The 16,144-nt window shown below is 41.7% G+C and overlaps 1 protein-coding gene across 4 annotated transcripts; it reads right to left on the reverse strand.

Moving 5' to 3' along the window:
- Positions 1 to 265: 265 nt before the first annotated feature.
- LOC125641517 (neuropeptide Y receptor type 6-like) lies at positions 266 to 15,488 on the reverse strand. Of its 4 annotated transcripts, XM_048861586.2 has the most exons (5): positions 15,232 to 15,487; positions 14,882 to 14,944; positions 12,546 to 12,632; positions 11,869 to 12,009; positions 266 to 11,295 (listed from the first exon to the last, which is right to left on the reverse strand). In XM_048861586.2, exon 5 carries the CDS (start codon positions 11,107 to 11,109, stop codon positions 9,985 to 9,987), a length of 1,125 nt encoding a protein of 374 aa, XP_048717543.1. In that variant the 5' UTR covers positions 11,110 to 11,295; positions 11,869 to 12,009; positions 12,546 to 12,632; positions 14,882 to 14,944; positions 15,232 to 15,487; the 3' UTR covers positions 266 to 9,984. The 4 variants fall into 4 exon arrangements, with proteins under 4 accessions (XP_048717543.1, XP_048717546.1, XP_048717545.1 ...); XM_048861589.2 differs by lacking the exon at positions 14,882 to 14,944 and having other exon boundaries at positions 15,232 to 15,488; XM_048861588.2 differs by lacking the exon at positions 11,869 to 12,009 and having other exon boundaries at positions 15,232 to 15,488.
- Between the last annotated feature and the right edge of the window lie 656 nt (positions 15,489 to 16,144).

The raw sequence follows: 16,144 nt of genomic DNA on the forward strand, positions 1-16,144 counted from the left end.
GCCCCCAATTACAAAGTTCCAGCAGCAAAGGAGGTTCTTCTACCCTGAGGGTATGAATTCATCAGGAACCTTTGTCTTTAGTATTGTCCACACCTGGGAGCATTAAGTTCTGTTGCTATTAGAATTTAACTCTAGATATAAGTACTCAAAACACTGAAATTTTCAGATGAGTTTAGAGCCATTGTCACTTCTGGAAATAATTGATAACAAAGGAAGATGACTAACAACAAGATCATCCGAAACATGGATATATCAAATCCAAAACTGGTTTCCAAGATCAGTTTTATTGCACTACAATATTAAAGTTAAACTGAATAATATTTACCAGCCAGGCAACATTGATTGGTTTCATACAGACATAACATTTATTAGTCAATATACAAATGTCACTCAAAGCGTTTCAGTAACCCGTTTAAAATGACACTGCATTTGCACATGTACATTTTTATAGACAATATCCAGTTGCGCTTACAGTTTGAGGGAACCTAGTCCTTACAGTGGACAGAGTTTTCCAAATGTTTAACTCAAGTTACATACACTTACAGTCAAACTGACCAGGAGCCATGAGATATATATTTATACCTTCTACATGGACATTCTGTCTCTCTCAGTGCTAATGTGGCCCTTGTGACTGGAATATCTTAACACAATATCTTTGACACCATTTGTTTTTAGCTGAACATCACTGGAACTGCTTTGCTCACATTTAGCAAGAGCTCTAGACTGCAAATATCCCTACTTGCTTCATGCAGGGAAACTGCTTGTTTCAAAGGCCAGGGGTTCTCTCGTGCTGTTTTCAGCCTCCCAGATGGCACTCAAACTACTATATTACATGGGATTACAAAGTTTCACATTCTAGTGCACAAAACTGATACAACTTTGTACATCACTCAGTACAAATATATTTGATGGTCAGTATTATCCAGTGTGGAGACATGTCATTGTGATAAAGTGGGATTTGAATGGTGTCCATATACTGCATATTGCCACAGTTATGACCACAACACTAATTTACACCAAAGCTCATTCTGTGTTGCTTATGCATTCAAAGTAAATAATTTCTATGTCCGATCCAGTTCCTATCAAAGCCAATAGACAGGCTCCGAATGACTTCACTGGAAGTTGAATCAGACCCCAGGTAAGGGCAGTGCATGTAATATGTAGATAATATCACATATGGGCACAGCTCTTCGGAGCCCATGAAGTTACACGTGCTTATCTAGAGATGATTTGACCCAAAATCTTTTACAACACCATACCCACACATACTCCTCTGCCCCCTAAAATCTGGATAGAAGATATATTTGTTTAAAGCAGAGTCTGACTGTCAACACTTCATCCAAATGAAGCCATAAGAAATAGTAGTGTGAAGAAATCAAGGCACAATTATTATTAACATTTCATTTTGAAGCAATCTCAGTGCTCAAAGTGCTTCCACCTGGGTAATGAAGAGCATTTTTTTGCAAGTGTGATAAGATTTGACAAAAATGGTTACTTAATTTAGCTCTGATGAGAATGACATGATATACCAACAAAATGCTCTAGCAAATGTATTATCTATGTAGCAAGAATAAAAAGCCCATGGATATAATTCAGCCATCAGCAGCAGCAGATTTCTTTGATTCAGGGACCACACAGTAAATGGTAATGTAGCTGCTACGTCATGGAAGCAGATTGGATGTGTTCACTCTTTGGTTGCTAGGTACTTCAGATTCATTTTTAATAAATGAAATATCTTTCCCATGATTAAAAAAAATGGGAGGAGAAGGGGACTGGCTGTATCAATCCTCAATTGCCTTTTGCTGGTTAATTCATGCATGATGTTATTTGCACTCCCTCTGGGCCAGAGAGAGAGAGCCATTCACAATAAATCAGCACAGGGACCTGTGATTATAAATTACAAAATGAAGAGGCAAGGTAGGTTTGTGCCAGGAAAAAAACCTAATAAGTGGATATAAGAATGTGTAGAATAAAGTTTACGTTCATTGCTTTTCCTGCTCCATCAGTACATTTCTGCTCCTGTGATGCATTGACACCAACGTCTGCCCACTCACTGACGTACAACTTGCGCTATCGTTTGTCACCTCTGAATTTAAACCAATGAGTGCCAAAGAAGATCACTGTAAAATGTATAGGGCTTTCCTTTGTGCTTATTTCAAGCTCTGAATTGTGCATAAAAAAGCTCTATTAATAGGACATTTATGGTCTTGTTCGTAACTTCCTAGGAAATCGCTGTTTCGGAGAACAAGGCAAAGTTACGCAATACTTGTCAAATTAAAATGGGCTACGTATAATTAAAGAGAGACATTTCTAAGCACACAGTATTATAACAGAAGAATTTAGGCATTTTTATCTGTTAGACACTAGCATGAAAAGCTTTAAATTTATAGAGATTTCCAACTCTTAGGCCCTGATCCTGCAACAAGCCCTTACATACATGCTTAATTTTACTACCCTGAGGAGTTCCACAATGGGACTTGTAAAGAAGCTGGCTGCCACCCATGCACTCCCTCATGTCCAGAGGTCCCTGTGCACAGCCTGGGTGAGCAAAAAAAATCTTCCTTCACAGAGTCTTTCATCACTCTTAAGAGGCCATCCGCCCTGAGCCTGCTCAGAACTGACTCCCTAGCAGACTTCCTAGCATCAGCTGCTCCTTCCCGGGGCTGCTTCAGGTTCTCTTATATCAAGAACTCAATTGCTTAAGGTACCAGCCTCTTCCCAGTGCCAGATATCTTTGGTTGGCTCAAGTACGAAGTCTGCATCAGGCTTCAAGACTCCTGCAGGGCAGCTCCCTCGCTTGCTCACAGGACTACTCAGTCAGTATAATAAAGTTCAGCATGTATACAAGTGTTTGCTGCAGGATTGGGGCCTTATTCCACAGACCAGTTTGTGAGAGAGCCTTTCCTTTCCTCCCAATGCCCTCCTCCCTCACTGTTTGCTTCTTAATGCTTTAGTCCACCCCACTATGTCAAGATCAGCTGGTTGGCCTTGGAGGAGGTGAGGAGGAGGATGGAAAGTGTAGTCGTAATAACAGAAAGTTTCTTACATCTGCAACTGTGGTAGCTGCTCGTTTGGCTCCATAAGATGCATTGTATAGCCAGACAGAAAATGGGCTATTTCTAGATGAACATTGTGTTCTTGTATAAATTAATAGCTAAATTTAAAAAAACAGAAGGCAAATCCTGGAAAGATTAAATATTTGGAGGATCCTCTTCTCTCCAAAGGACATTGCTATACTCTGAAAGGCCCAGATTCTCTCCAGCAGTGAGATCTATTCAGTCCAGGAGAGAAGAGGGCAGGGAGAGAGCTGGTTATGGCTCCTTAAGGATCAAGCTGTCCTGATCCTGACATGAATAAGAAGCCTCTAGGCAGTTCTAAAACTTATGCCAGCGTGCTCTGATCCCCAAGGGACCATACGCCAAATAAAAACTAGTGGAGCACAAGTTTGTGCCGCCTAACCCCAACGTGGCCCTGGACTGGAGTAGGGGGAACAGTTGTCAAATGAGCCAGCTATGCTAGATTGATCCAGCTGAGAACTTCTTCATACCAGGGGAATTCTCAGCTAGCCACTTACTGCCACCTCAGTGGTGTGAAGTGGCCAGGATAGGCGGATAGAATCTGGTCCAATGTGTCTGTCACGTGCAAATGTATCTGCACATGAATGTTTTTTCAAATGAGGCTACTGAAGCTGTGAAGAGTACAATGAAACCTAAGGGCAGGGCTGACCTAACTTTTTAGTGTAGGCCAGGCCTAAAAAAGGAATGTAGCAGATGCTAATAATACGGATTGACTCTCAGGACTGGTCTACGTGGAGAATTTACTTTTTTATAGCTACATTGCTCAGGGATGTGAAAAATCCACAGCCCTGAGCGATGCAGTTAAACTGACCTAATCCCAGGAGTAAACAGCGCTAGGTTTACTGAAGAATTCTTCCATCAGCCTAGCTATCGCCTCTCGAGGTGGATTACCTGTGCTGATGGGAGAACTCCTCCTGTCAGGGTAGGCAGTGTCTACACTGCAGCTGTGCTGCTGTGCCATTTCAAGGGTAGACAATCCCACAGTGAAAACTAACTAGGGGCTTGTCTACACTTACAGTGCTGCACCGGTGCTGCTGAGGCTCTGTCGTGCTTAGTGAAGACACTATCTGTGCCTGTGGGAGAGCTTCTCTTGTTGACGTAGGTACTCCACCTCCCTGAGGAGAGGTGGGAGTTATGTTGACACGACAGCTTTTCTACACATAGTGTGCTCTACACTGGGGGATAGGTCAGTATAACTACATGGCTCAGGGGTGTGGCTAGACCAAGCCTAGGCAATCTAGATTTTATAGTTTTGATCTTTTTTTTTTGTAGCCTAACCAATGATTTTTCAGATTTTGCAACAGCTCCAGGTGGCTTTTTATACTGGCCCTGGAATCTGTGAGAGAAGTTAAGTTTCTGGGCTGGATCTGCTGTCAGTTACACAGATGTAACAGATTTCAGAGGAACAGCCGTGTTAGTCTGTATTCGCAGAGTTACTTTATTGCTCGGTGAGGTGATGAAATTACCCTAGATTTCTTACCTCTATAACTGACAGAAGAATCTGGTCCACCTTCCCCCAGTGTATACACTAGGTACTTTGATTAAGCCTGCTGTGTCCAGCAGTATTAATGAAAGTGGGTCTGACCATGCGCTCCTTCTGCAGCCAGAACTCCCGTTGGGCCAGTCTCTGAGCTGGAGTAAATCAACATGGCTTGATTCAAATAACTGGAACTCAGTGATCTATGCCAGTTGAGAATCTGGCCCATTGAAGCTAATGGGAGATTTGCCTATGTCCTCAACAGGACCCATTTCACATATAGAAGGTTTTGGGGAGACATCCACAAAGGGACTTTGGTGTTGCAGCCCTGAATGTCATGGTACCTAGAAAAATCACAGGAACAGCATGATCCACAAAGTCTGAATTAGGTGTTTAAGCTCCCTATACAGTGAGTGGATGAGGGGTGGCAGATTCCTGTTCAAAACCCTTCTCCCCCTCAGGACTTGAATAGGGGTCTCCTACACCCTGGGTGAGTATCCTATCCACTAGACTAGAAGTTCTAAGGGATGTCCTTCCCCCTGCCTCCTCCGCCCCCGGCTGTTTCGTATGAGCACGACTGAGGCGCCTGATCTGGTAAGCATGCTCACAGGTCCCCTACCAGATTGGGTCCCCGCACACCACAGGTGGTCGAACACCTTTCTTCCCCCGTTTGTGACTCACTCTGGGACTTGGGAAGGAGATGTGTGTCTGTATGTCCGTCATGAGGCAGTACTTTGTATACTGAGACAGGTGATAGGTACCTGGGTGCCCAGAGGGAGTCCGCAGTGAGCATGCCCAGAGGAAAAAACGTAGGCACTCAGTGAGTTTAGGCATTTACAGGATTAGGTGGCAGCTGAGTGGGAGTTTTGTGGATCACAGAGGGGCCTAAAAATGGGGCTTGGGTGCCAAAGTATCTGTCTGGATCACACCCTTAGTCCTTAACAACTATTTAGTTGTTTTCTTTGGAAGTACATTAGCTACTTTTGATGCACAGGGCTGATGTACACAGTTATGGACGAATAACCTAAAAATTCACTTCCTACTTCAGATACATTATTCTTGATTAATTAGTACACTTCTTTAATTATCGTGCAGCCACTCAATCCAGATGTGTCACTCAAGTCTTTGATTACGGTGTTTCTAATTCTGCAACTTTTACTCATGTGAGTAGTACTTACTCATGAGAGCAGTGCCATTGACTTCAGTGGGATCAAGCCCTAATACATTTGAGACCAGGTCTCCTTCCTGCTCAGAGTGACTCAGGAAACATTTACACCATTCTTGCAAATTGTTACAAGTACACTAAGCTGTCTTCAAAAAGGTGGTCTTGAGCATAAAGTATTATTAATATCAGTTAATATTTATGTTTTAGCAGTTCTGAGAAGTCTCAACTAGTCACGGTCCCACTGTTCTAAGGCTGTACAAACACATAGTAAATGACAGAATACAGGTAACTTTCACAGTGCAATATACACCAGGGAGCATGTTACAATTTGGATGTAAATTCTTTTCACTGAAGCCGGACCCCGTGATCAATCGTGATGGTTTTAGGAATTAACCCAATCACAAGGCATGTTTATGTCAGTATTGAAATAGCTAAAGGTTATCTGGCAACTCCTAAAACTTAGGGCTAGTCTATACTGAAACTTTATATTGACATAGCTACATCTCTGTTGGGATGGGAAAAATCCACATCCTTGAGAGAGGTAGGTAAGCCGACCTGCCCCCTCGGGGTCGACAGAAGAGTCTTCCATCAGCCTAGCTGCTACTGCCTCTTGGGGAGGTGAATTACCTACAGCAAGGGGAGAATCCCTCCTGCCGCTGTACTAAGTGTCTGCGCTGAAGTATTGCAGCTGTGCAGCGCTGTCCCTGTGCTGCGGTAGTGTTTTTAAGTGTAGACGTAGCCTTAGTTATTAAACCATATTTAAATGCCTACTGTCATCGGAGAAGAATTAATGGGTTACAACCATATAGGGCCCAGTCCTGCACTCTTCGCTCAGGCAGAGCTCCCACTGCCCGTGTGGATTTGTAAAATGCGTACAGAATTCCAAGAGCTTTCATGAGCGCGCTTTAAAAGATGCTTTATAAGACCCACTGTGCTCTAGTTTACAGAACTCGGGACTGGTCTACACAGGAAGGTTAGGTTGACCTAGCTGCATCACACCCCTGAGATACATAGTTAAGCCAACCTAAGCCCCAGCGCAGACAACACTCGGTCAATGGAAGAATCAACTGAAGCAGTGGATTTATTATAGTGACAGAAGAACCCCTTCCGTCATTGTAGTAAGTGTCTACGCTACAACAGCACATTTCAGTAGCATTTCTAGTGTAGACAGTTCCTCAGTTATGGTTAGGGTAGACATACCCTCAGATAATCTGCAAGTCTTCAGAGAACTAAACTGTACTTAAGCTGTTTTAGAACTTGTATACACACTTTTGGCCCTGAGACACGCTGAACCCTGAAATGCTCTGTCCTTTACAATCTTCAGTCTATAGCTGGAGAAAGTTAATATCCCTGTTCTTGGGGACTTAAAATGTGAGCTGCAGTAAAAGTGAATAAAAGATCAGGTTATTAGCTATGTCAGGCCAGAATCATGAAAGTTCTGTAGTAGTTTGGGACTTTAAAAAAAATTGTTTTGAAAATTATTATGAACTTCTCTTGTGACTAAAAATGAGGGTAATACTTTTTGAATTAGTACAGTAATTAAGACTGTCAGTCTTAGAATAACTGGAGTTTTTTAAATGGTGTTCAGACTGCCTAAATTATAGTAAATAACCGTAGTCAGTCTAGAAAGTGACAAAGGCATAAATATGCCTGGTGACAGCTGGGTCAAAATAAGTCTGAAAATCTCTCTCTCAAATTAAAAAAAAATTAAGATAAAAAAGTCACTCTCAGGTACATCCTGCTGTGAAACCTAATTCTGTGTTTATGACATCACAATCAGTTGCCACTGCAAGACTGAGGTCATATATTTAGCATTTAGAGGTCACTGTACATAGAGATATTGATCAGTGACGAAGAAAGCCTTTTCTGACATACACATATCTGTGCTAACTAGCCAGAGTGGTAGAGAAAAGAAGAGGAGTACTTGTGGCACCTTAGAGACTAACAAAGGTGCCACAAGTACTCCTTTTCTTTTTGCAAATACAGACTAACACGGCTGCTACTCTGAAACCAGTGGTAGAGAGTATACAACAATAATCCAAACGGGAAAAGAAAAATGGAGTAATGTCCTGGTGAATATCAGTCTAGTATTTTAGCTGTCCCCATTTAAACTCGCTAATTATTGCCATTAGGACATTCCTAATTGATTCTGTGATGGCACCATAAAGGTGGATAGAGAGTATATTCAGTATGTCTTAACTTTTAAAACAATTAACAGTATGTTTTAATTAAAAAACATTAATTTTACAGCTGTAGTCTTCCATGCACTGCATTGTAGCAAAAGCCAGTTTGAACAGGATATACATGGCAAACAAAAAATACCCTCTCTTACCCAGAAGCCTTTTGTGGATTATCGCTTACTAACACATAGGGATGGGGGTGGATATTTCTGAAACTAAAGCACAAAACAAATTTTCTATCCAAAGGCAAACATGTTTTCATCTGTATTAGTAGCTGAAGCCAATGAGTAATTATGAATTCATAGTCGGTTTGATAATAGCTGTTCTAAAGAGCCTGTTTTCAGAATCTATGGTGTTTATAACAGACGCCTACAACTTGTGCTGGAGAAAGAAAGTAGAATACAATACAAATAAAAGAAATGCTATATGCATTTTTCATTTTGAATACTGGTGAGCTGGGTGGCACTTGCAGAGGCTCATTTGGGGCCCATCTCAACTTTAATTTAAAAACAAAAATTAAGTCTCTAGCTCTTTTCATTGTGAACAAAGTCTGGAAACTGCAAACCAGCGCAAGTGGATATAAAACAAAGGAAAGTACTCGCTAGGGCTGAAAGCGAGAAGCAGAGAGAGGGTTGAGAGACCCTAACGAAGCTTCCCCCAGACTCACTTTTTACGTAAAATAAGTGAGGTAAGGACATATCCCAAAGAATGATCTTCCTAACCCCTCAGAAAACCATTGGTCCATCTGTACCCATACTGCTGTAACAACAAGATACAGGAGTCAGGTACTGGTGGACGGAGGGGTAACTAAAAATGGTTTAACTGGCCAGCTTAGATAGATGTGTAGTCACATTGACTAGAGCTACAGTGATGAGCGCAGCAGAAGAGCCTGCGTAGAACAGAACTTGAAAATGCTAAGGCCAGCTCTGGTTGTCAGCATTCTCAGCACTAGGACTGTGCTGGCAGCTGCAGCCTCTGACAGCCATCGTGCGACGGGTGCGTCCACCAGTGCTGTGGGATCTGCTCCAATGAGCACTCCTCTCCTGTTTCTCCCCCAACAAGCTCTGCTCAGAGCCAATGGAGCACACACCATGTAATCCCTGCACTCCTGATCCTTGCTGCTCCAGCATTGCACAAGGAGGAAAGGAGAAGAGGCAGGACAAGCTGCTGCTGTACTGAGTGGAAGTCCTGCGGCTGCTGCTGGCTGCCTCCCCCCCAACACCTTGCAATGCCTACCTTCCCAGCCCCAGATCTGAATCTGAAAATCTGGGTTCCTTCCCCACTTGTCCCTGACCTGCCATTTCTACCCAGAGGAATCTCGTTGCCTGACCTAGCTACCCCTGGGATACCTGGTTCCACCCCTCCCCATGCATACATCGGCCATGAAATCCAAGCCTCCCCATTAATTAGGGAAGACCACTTGCATCAAAAACCAAAAGGGAACCCGTTCCCCAAACTGCCATCCAGCAGGGGGACCTGCTTCCTACTGGACCAGCCACTCCTAGTCAGAAGCTGCAGGACATCCTGCCTGCCCCTACTGCTACCACCAGTAGCTGCATCTATCACCATCATGAGGGACAGCTGCCATGTAGTTGGGCCATCTGAAGTAGCCTCTATGAGGTGCAGGGAAAACACAGCGGGGTCGAGAGGTACTAGGTTAGACGGCAGGGCAGAGGCAGGACTGGTGGCATCTTGGCATGGATGGATTATCTTGGGGAAGCAGAAGAGAGCATTTTACCCAGGGAATGTCACATGTATCACTGAGGGGGAAAATTTCTGAGGGAGCCAATTATTGATAGTGAAGTCATGTGCTTAAAAATGATACGCTAATACTGCTGGTATTTCACTAGTGTTGACTGTAAAGGATTCCTGGGGGGTGATTTACTAGAATTAATAAGCAAAATGTTATTTAGAAGGACCAGTTTACACAATAAGTCTACCTGCTCCCACTGAACTAAACGGCAAAGACTCCCTCTGGCATTAGTGGGAACAGCTCAAGACCTTTATAATCCTACAAAAGAATCAACAAGAATCAGTAAATTTACAATAAATACAGAGTTTTGGAGACTGGCATGCTGGATTATTTTAGCTATTCACAGGGGTATTATTTAATTTTAAGGACCCCTTGGATCCATCAGTGTTTAGGGCTGAAAGGGCGATGTTCTCATATTCCTCCTGAGATGTGAAGCATCTGCAGTGGTGAATTAACACTATTAAATCCTTCTGGAAATTCTTGTTGAGAAATCCGTAAAAGATAGGATTTATACATGTTGAGAGCATGGCTACCAGGTGGCACAATGTGAACACTAGGTTATGGTGGCAGTTCATCAGGACCTCATAGTTCCAGTCAAAAACGACATTAAATATATTTAGAGGCAACCAGCAAGCTGCAAAGGTCACGACAATTGAAATGAGCATCATGTTAATCCTTTTGCTCTCGTTTAGTCTGCTCTCATTCTCCCTCATCCCATCCACCTTACCATGTCTCCGCTGGAGACATACAAATATCTTGAGATAGCAGATAAAAATAAAGCCCAGTGGGAAGCAATACTGGAAAACCAGCAGACTGGTCGTAAAGACCAGTCGCTCTGCAACTGATGGCCATGCCTCAATGCAAACAACTTTGTTCATATAGAAATCGCTATGGTAAGAGAGATTTTTAAAGGGTTCATCAGATAGTTGGTGGAATATAAAAAAAGGAATGGATATGATAAGGGAAATCCCCCAAATGAAGATAATTCCCAAGTAAGCATGTGAAATATTCGGCTTCCAGCCACGTGGGTTCACTATTAACTGGTACCTCTCGACAGCAATTAAAACAAGTGAGAATATGGAGACTGTGACAGACATACTTTGTACAAAAGAGCTTATTTTACACATAGCCTCGCCAAATATCCAGTAGTCCATCAAAGTGTATGCAACTGTGACAGGAATGCACATGATGCATATCAAGACATCGGATAAGGAGAGATTGGCAATCAGAATATTTGTAACATTTTGAGCTTCCTTCTGTTGTTTTATTATAATAATCAGGCAAAGGTTTCCAAAAAGCCCCACTATTGTAACGACAGTATAAGCCGTGATGAGCAAGAAGACTGCAGGGAAAGAAGGCTGACATGAATCAAAGTGTGAAAACTGTGAGTTGCTGCTGTTTGCAATAGTTTGATTAAACAAACCCACAGTAGGATGCTGAGTGGGTTTCGCCATCATAAAGGAATCCTAAAACCATGGACATAATTTAGAATACAAAGATTATCTTTTGGCCCTAATTATTTAGAAGATATTTTGCTTGGAGCTTCCCAAGACCATAATTAATAGGATTCAATCTTTATGCTTGTTCTTCATGATGCTCTGTTTGAGCAGATCTGATACTAGTACTTACAGCATTGAAGAATCCTGAAAACAAAAGCAAATGGTAAAACGTTAGTGTTAAACCTATAAATCAAAGAGATTGACACAAGTGGTTTGAGTCTGCCTTTTTGAGGCTCTGCACTCACGATTACAGGGAATCAGTGGCTCTCTTCGCACGGTTCAGTGATTGTAGCATATTGTAGTAGGAACATCAATGATCACTCTATTTAAGGTTTCATAACAGTTCTCATTCAAACCCTCTTGTTTTTTAGTATCACTTTCAGGATAAAATATTGCAGGGTCACTCTCTGCCCAAAGGTGCATATTTTTGGAAAGTTTGACCAAAAATGGTTCAGTCATTTTTGATTATCAGGAGAATAAAGAATCATGCTTCTGCAATCAAAGGGCTAAATTCAGGCCTGGCACCAACTACCCAAAAATTACTAAGCAATGCTATAATATGCTGAAGTCTGCCTGTGACTTCATGCACAATGCTCTGTTGTTGCGCAGAAGTAATATTTTAAAAACAAACAAACATGGGAACAGAGGGAATGTATCTGGTAAAGCATATTAGATTAACCACCCTGCCCCATGCAATGTTCTGTCCTAGAATACTACCTTTATGAGGTCTGTAGAATACGAACATCATGGGTCCAGGGTGGAATACAGGAGCAGGGTGCAATGATTGTGTACTGGATTTCCATCCTGGATGCCTTTTTCTACTTGTGTAGATGTCAAAGAGACCACCTCCATTTGGCCCTAAATATAAGCAGAGAAATATATGGACCAGATGGAGGCAGCATCTTTGACATATACAACAATATCTTCAAATGAATGCTAGGCTTAGGTTCTCTCCTTCCTTTCCATAGATACATGCTTTAATATTTGCACTAGTTCGGTAAACAACACAAAGGAATCTTACTGTAGCTAAATGCAGTGTCTGGTCTATAGAAACAAAGACCTGATTCTCCTCTCACTTACTCCTGATTTACACATCTGTATGTGTAAATCTATTGACATCAATAGACTTACACTGTTGTAAAACAGGTGTAAATGAGAAATCAGGTTCAGCATTAATGAATCTATGGATTGGGAGTTAGAGACTAGTTAGAAGAGCTGAACACAAAGCCAAAGCTCAGCGAATTTCTGGGCAGAAAGAGGTTGTGTATCAAAGCTGAGAAAGAAAAAGAACCACATAGAATAGTTGCTTGCCCATCTTTCATTTCTTCAAGACTATGCTTTTCACAACCTCTAGGTACATTTACATCCCTTTAAACAATACCGATTTGACTCACCTTAGTCCCTTTGTTGGGAGAGAGAGGGAAATAAGCCTGAAGCAATCATTCTGCAGCTGTAGCAATAAACATTACACTGTGATAGCCCTGAGAAAAAGCCAGGAAGAGGAAGCAGTATAAATTTTAAGAGAAAACAAATAAAAGAAAAATAATTATGACGAATACTTTCTTTTATATACTGCACTTTTGTGAAATGCTTTATTAGGTCATTAAGACACAGGGATGTTCAGTGGCTTGCATTAGATCATACAAGTCTGCGGCTGAGCTGGGTATTGTACCGAGGTGATATAACTCCAAGACCCGTAGGACTCCCAGGTTCTCAGCTGCCCGTAGAATGTTAGGTGCAGAATTCTAGTTTGGATTGCTTTCTTCAAATACCTCTGTTTGAAATAAGTTCTACCATTTCAGATCAGGCAACTGAGTCTAGAAGTTTGTGAAAGATCTGTCACAAATGGGGATAAATCCCCATAAAATCCTCTAATCCCCATAAAAAGAAGGGTCTAGTGCAGGCCTGTTGGAATGAGGGATGGCATTATGACTGTACTAATGTGGCTTTGTATGGCCTTGCTGATCCAAATGTGAGTGTTGAAGTCTGTGCTAAGGGGATAATACTAAGCTCTGGCCTGGAACTGTACGATTGTATGAGGGAATGGAGAAGGAATTTGCAAAGATGCTCCTCAGAGGCTAATGCAACCTAATGGCTGAAATAGCCTCCATGGTCCTTTACGTGCACCCCTGCAACCAGTGAGGAAAGACAGTCACATGACAGCATTATCATCCCAAGAAGTCACCTCTGTGGGTGCGTATGCGAGGGCAGCTCTCTCTGTACCCCCAATGTGCCCTCCATTTTCAGTGATTTCAGTGAGAACTGAAAGTGTTTGGCAGCTTCCAGGATTGGGCCCCATGTGAATGGGTGATGTGGCTAGTTGGAGAAGCAAGAAGTTGGAGAACAGGAGCTAAATTAAGCATATTTCTCTGGAATCCACTATAAGTAGCAGTTGCTGTAAGTAGCAGTAATTGCCTGACTAGAGTTTTCATACACACAAGGATGTGTGTGCTGGAAAGCAAAGCTAGCCAGTAGCTGTATTGCAACCATGGATATGTCTACACAGCAGCAAGGAGTGAGCTTCCCAGTCTGGGGAGACAGGCTTACACTAGTGCACTAAAATTAGTAGCGGGGACATTGCGGCTTGGACTCTCAAGCCCACCTGGCCCCCTAGGCTTGAGAGCCCAAGCCACAACATCCAAACTGCTATTTTAGTGCATTAGCTAGATCCTGTCTTCCCAAGCTGGGGTGCTCACTCCTTGTTGCTGTGTAGACATATTCAAAGAGTCTTGATGCCAGTGTTAGGGTGTGTACAGGTCACAGACCTAGGGTCTGGCTGTATGGACGGATTGTTGTCCATGAGATGATCCTCTGGATCTCTGGCCTCTGCTCCTTGTGCTGACCACTCCCACTGCCTGACCCCAGGTCTGGGCCCAGCCTCCTTGCAAATAGGGTGCAGTGCGAGCCTATCTAGTTAGGATCCATGCACTACCGCAAAGAAGCCCTGCTCTGCTGTCTCTTCTACTCTCTCAGGGGAGGCTCTATGGGCCCACCAGGAGATGAGGCTGAGCCAGCTTTGTGGTGTTTTATGTATTATTTACTATGTTTACTTATTAATCCACTATTTCACAATCTCTAATTAAATGCCAATGATTATGTATCAACAAGTGCCGAATGTCCTCCTGCTGTGTTCAGTGTGGATTCTGGGGCTCCCGTGGCACTTTCTACCTTCAAAGAATGTCCTTTTAATGACCTTGTAATGTGGCAGTTGCAGTTCATTAACTCTTTGCACACTGATTGTATTTTGTCATTGTTCCAGGAAAAAAAGCTTAATTCCCAATAACTGGAAATTGTTACTGGGTTGCTTGGTAATGTGGGTTAATAAAAGTGTATTTTAGCATATATGTCATAACAAAAGGTAATTTAAACACTTCCTCAGCAATAAGGCAATTTACACCCCTCTTCTTTCGACAACTGGAAAAATACATAATCTCTAGCAAATGACGCCTTGGAAAAACAACCTATACCGCCATGCTGTGCAGCATGTGTTAATTCTATTGAACAACATTATTAAACTAACCATAAGTGTTAACATAATATTTTGCATCCTTGAATTGAGACTTAGGCTGGAGGTAGAATTCTTTTTTCCCCTTTAAATATTTACTAAGAGAACTAATCTCTGTAATACTGAGACACATACTTCTCATGCTACAATACCCATTTAAAAAAAATTCATCACCATAAACAGACATAGAAGGTTTAATAGTATCCCAAATGATAAGCCATTTACCCTGTTCCTTCATTGTTGCAGAAACATTCTTGAAGCATCCAGAAATAAAGGAAAGTTAAAAGTCTAAAATAAAATAAAATAAGAATAAGAAAAATAAACACATAAACACCCCTGTTTGAGTTTGCTGTGAATTATTCCAATGTTTGATATTTCCCTCCAAAGTGATTAGGAAAAGTTGCAGTAAAAAAATCTGATTTAAACTTGAAAGCATTACAAATGTAAAAGCTTCAAAAAGTTGCCCTGTCATCCTTAAATTTAAGAAATGGGGAATAAAATAATTATTTGAAATACATATTTCAAAGAGCTTTCCCCTTCACATGGTTTGGTTCATGAATGCACTGACTTCTTACCTGTTGGGAAAATTCAAGTCATATTTCCACTCTTCTGTCTTTAACGGATTTTCTTTTCCTTTTCAGGTGACGTATAAAGTCAGCAAACACATCTTCTTTGTGTTGAAGAAATCAGAAGTGCATCTGTCTGCTGCTAAAGCCAGATCTAAACTTTTCTTTCTTCCCTTCCTGAGCAAACTGCAGCTTCATTCAGATGTCCAATGGGGAACTGAAGCCACCTCACTGTGGAAAGGCTGCTGAGAAATAAAACAAGCTCTGGAATCTAAGAAGAAGGAAACACCAATGAGAAGAAAACGGGGAGGAGAGAGGACCAGTAGCCATGGGGATGATATTTTCTTTCCCGTTTTTTCAAGCATTATCTTGAAATCTCATTTTCAATTATCTTATCTGTTCTATAGTACAAATATTTTCTTAAGAATCTCAGCTGGATTTCACATGGGTAAATATTTGCAGATGGCTTACTGCTTTTTCCCCAAGGGGGAATGAAAATACAGCCATACAGTAGACTGCTTAGAAGGAGAATACATGTTCTATTGAAATGACATTATTTGCCTTACTACAGTTAAGATTGATTTTTCCATTATAAATACCTTCTATTTTAGGTATTTTATACCTGTGCTGTAAAAATTTTTCAAGATCAAACCATAGCCCATTATCCAAGCTTGGGAAGAAATAGGATTCATGATCATTACTGTTGTTTTACAGTTTAAAAACATATACAATCATTTCTTTAATAAGGCTTGTATTAAATATTTATTTATTAACTATTTAGAACTGGAGGTGACAAGGAAGGAACTTGTTGGTTCAGGGAGTGGTGCAGAGACATTGAGTTTTTCATCTTTCGGTGAATTTCTTCCCCATATCCCTCTACTCCCCAATGCCCCCATCTCCAATGCTGTGTCATCTTGGGGTT

The sequence above is a fragment of the Caretta caretta genome, chromosome 8, assembly GCF_965140235.1.
Source record: "Caretta caretta isolate rCarCar2 chromosome 8, rCarCar1.hap1, whole genome shotgun sequence".
Lineage (NCBI taxonomy): Eukaryota > Metazoa > Chordata > Testudines > Cheloniidae > Caretta > Caretta caretta.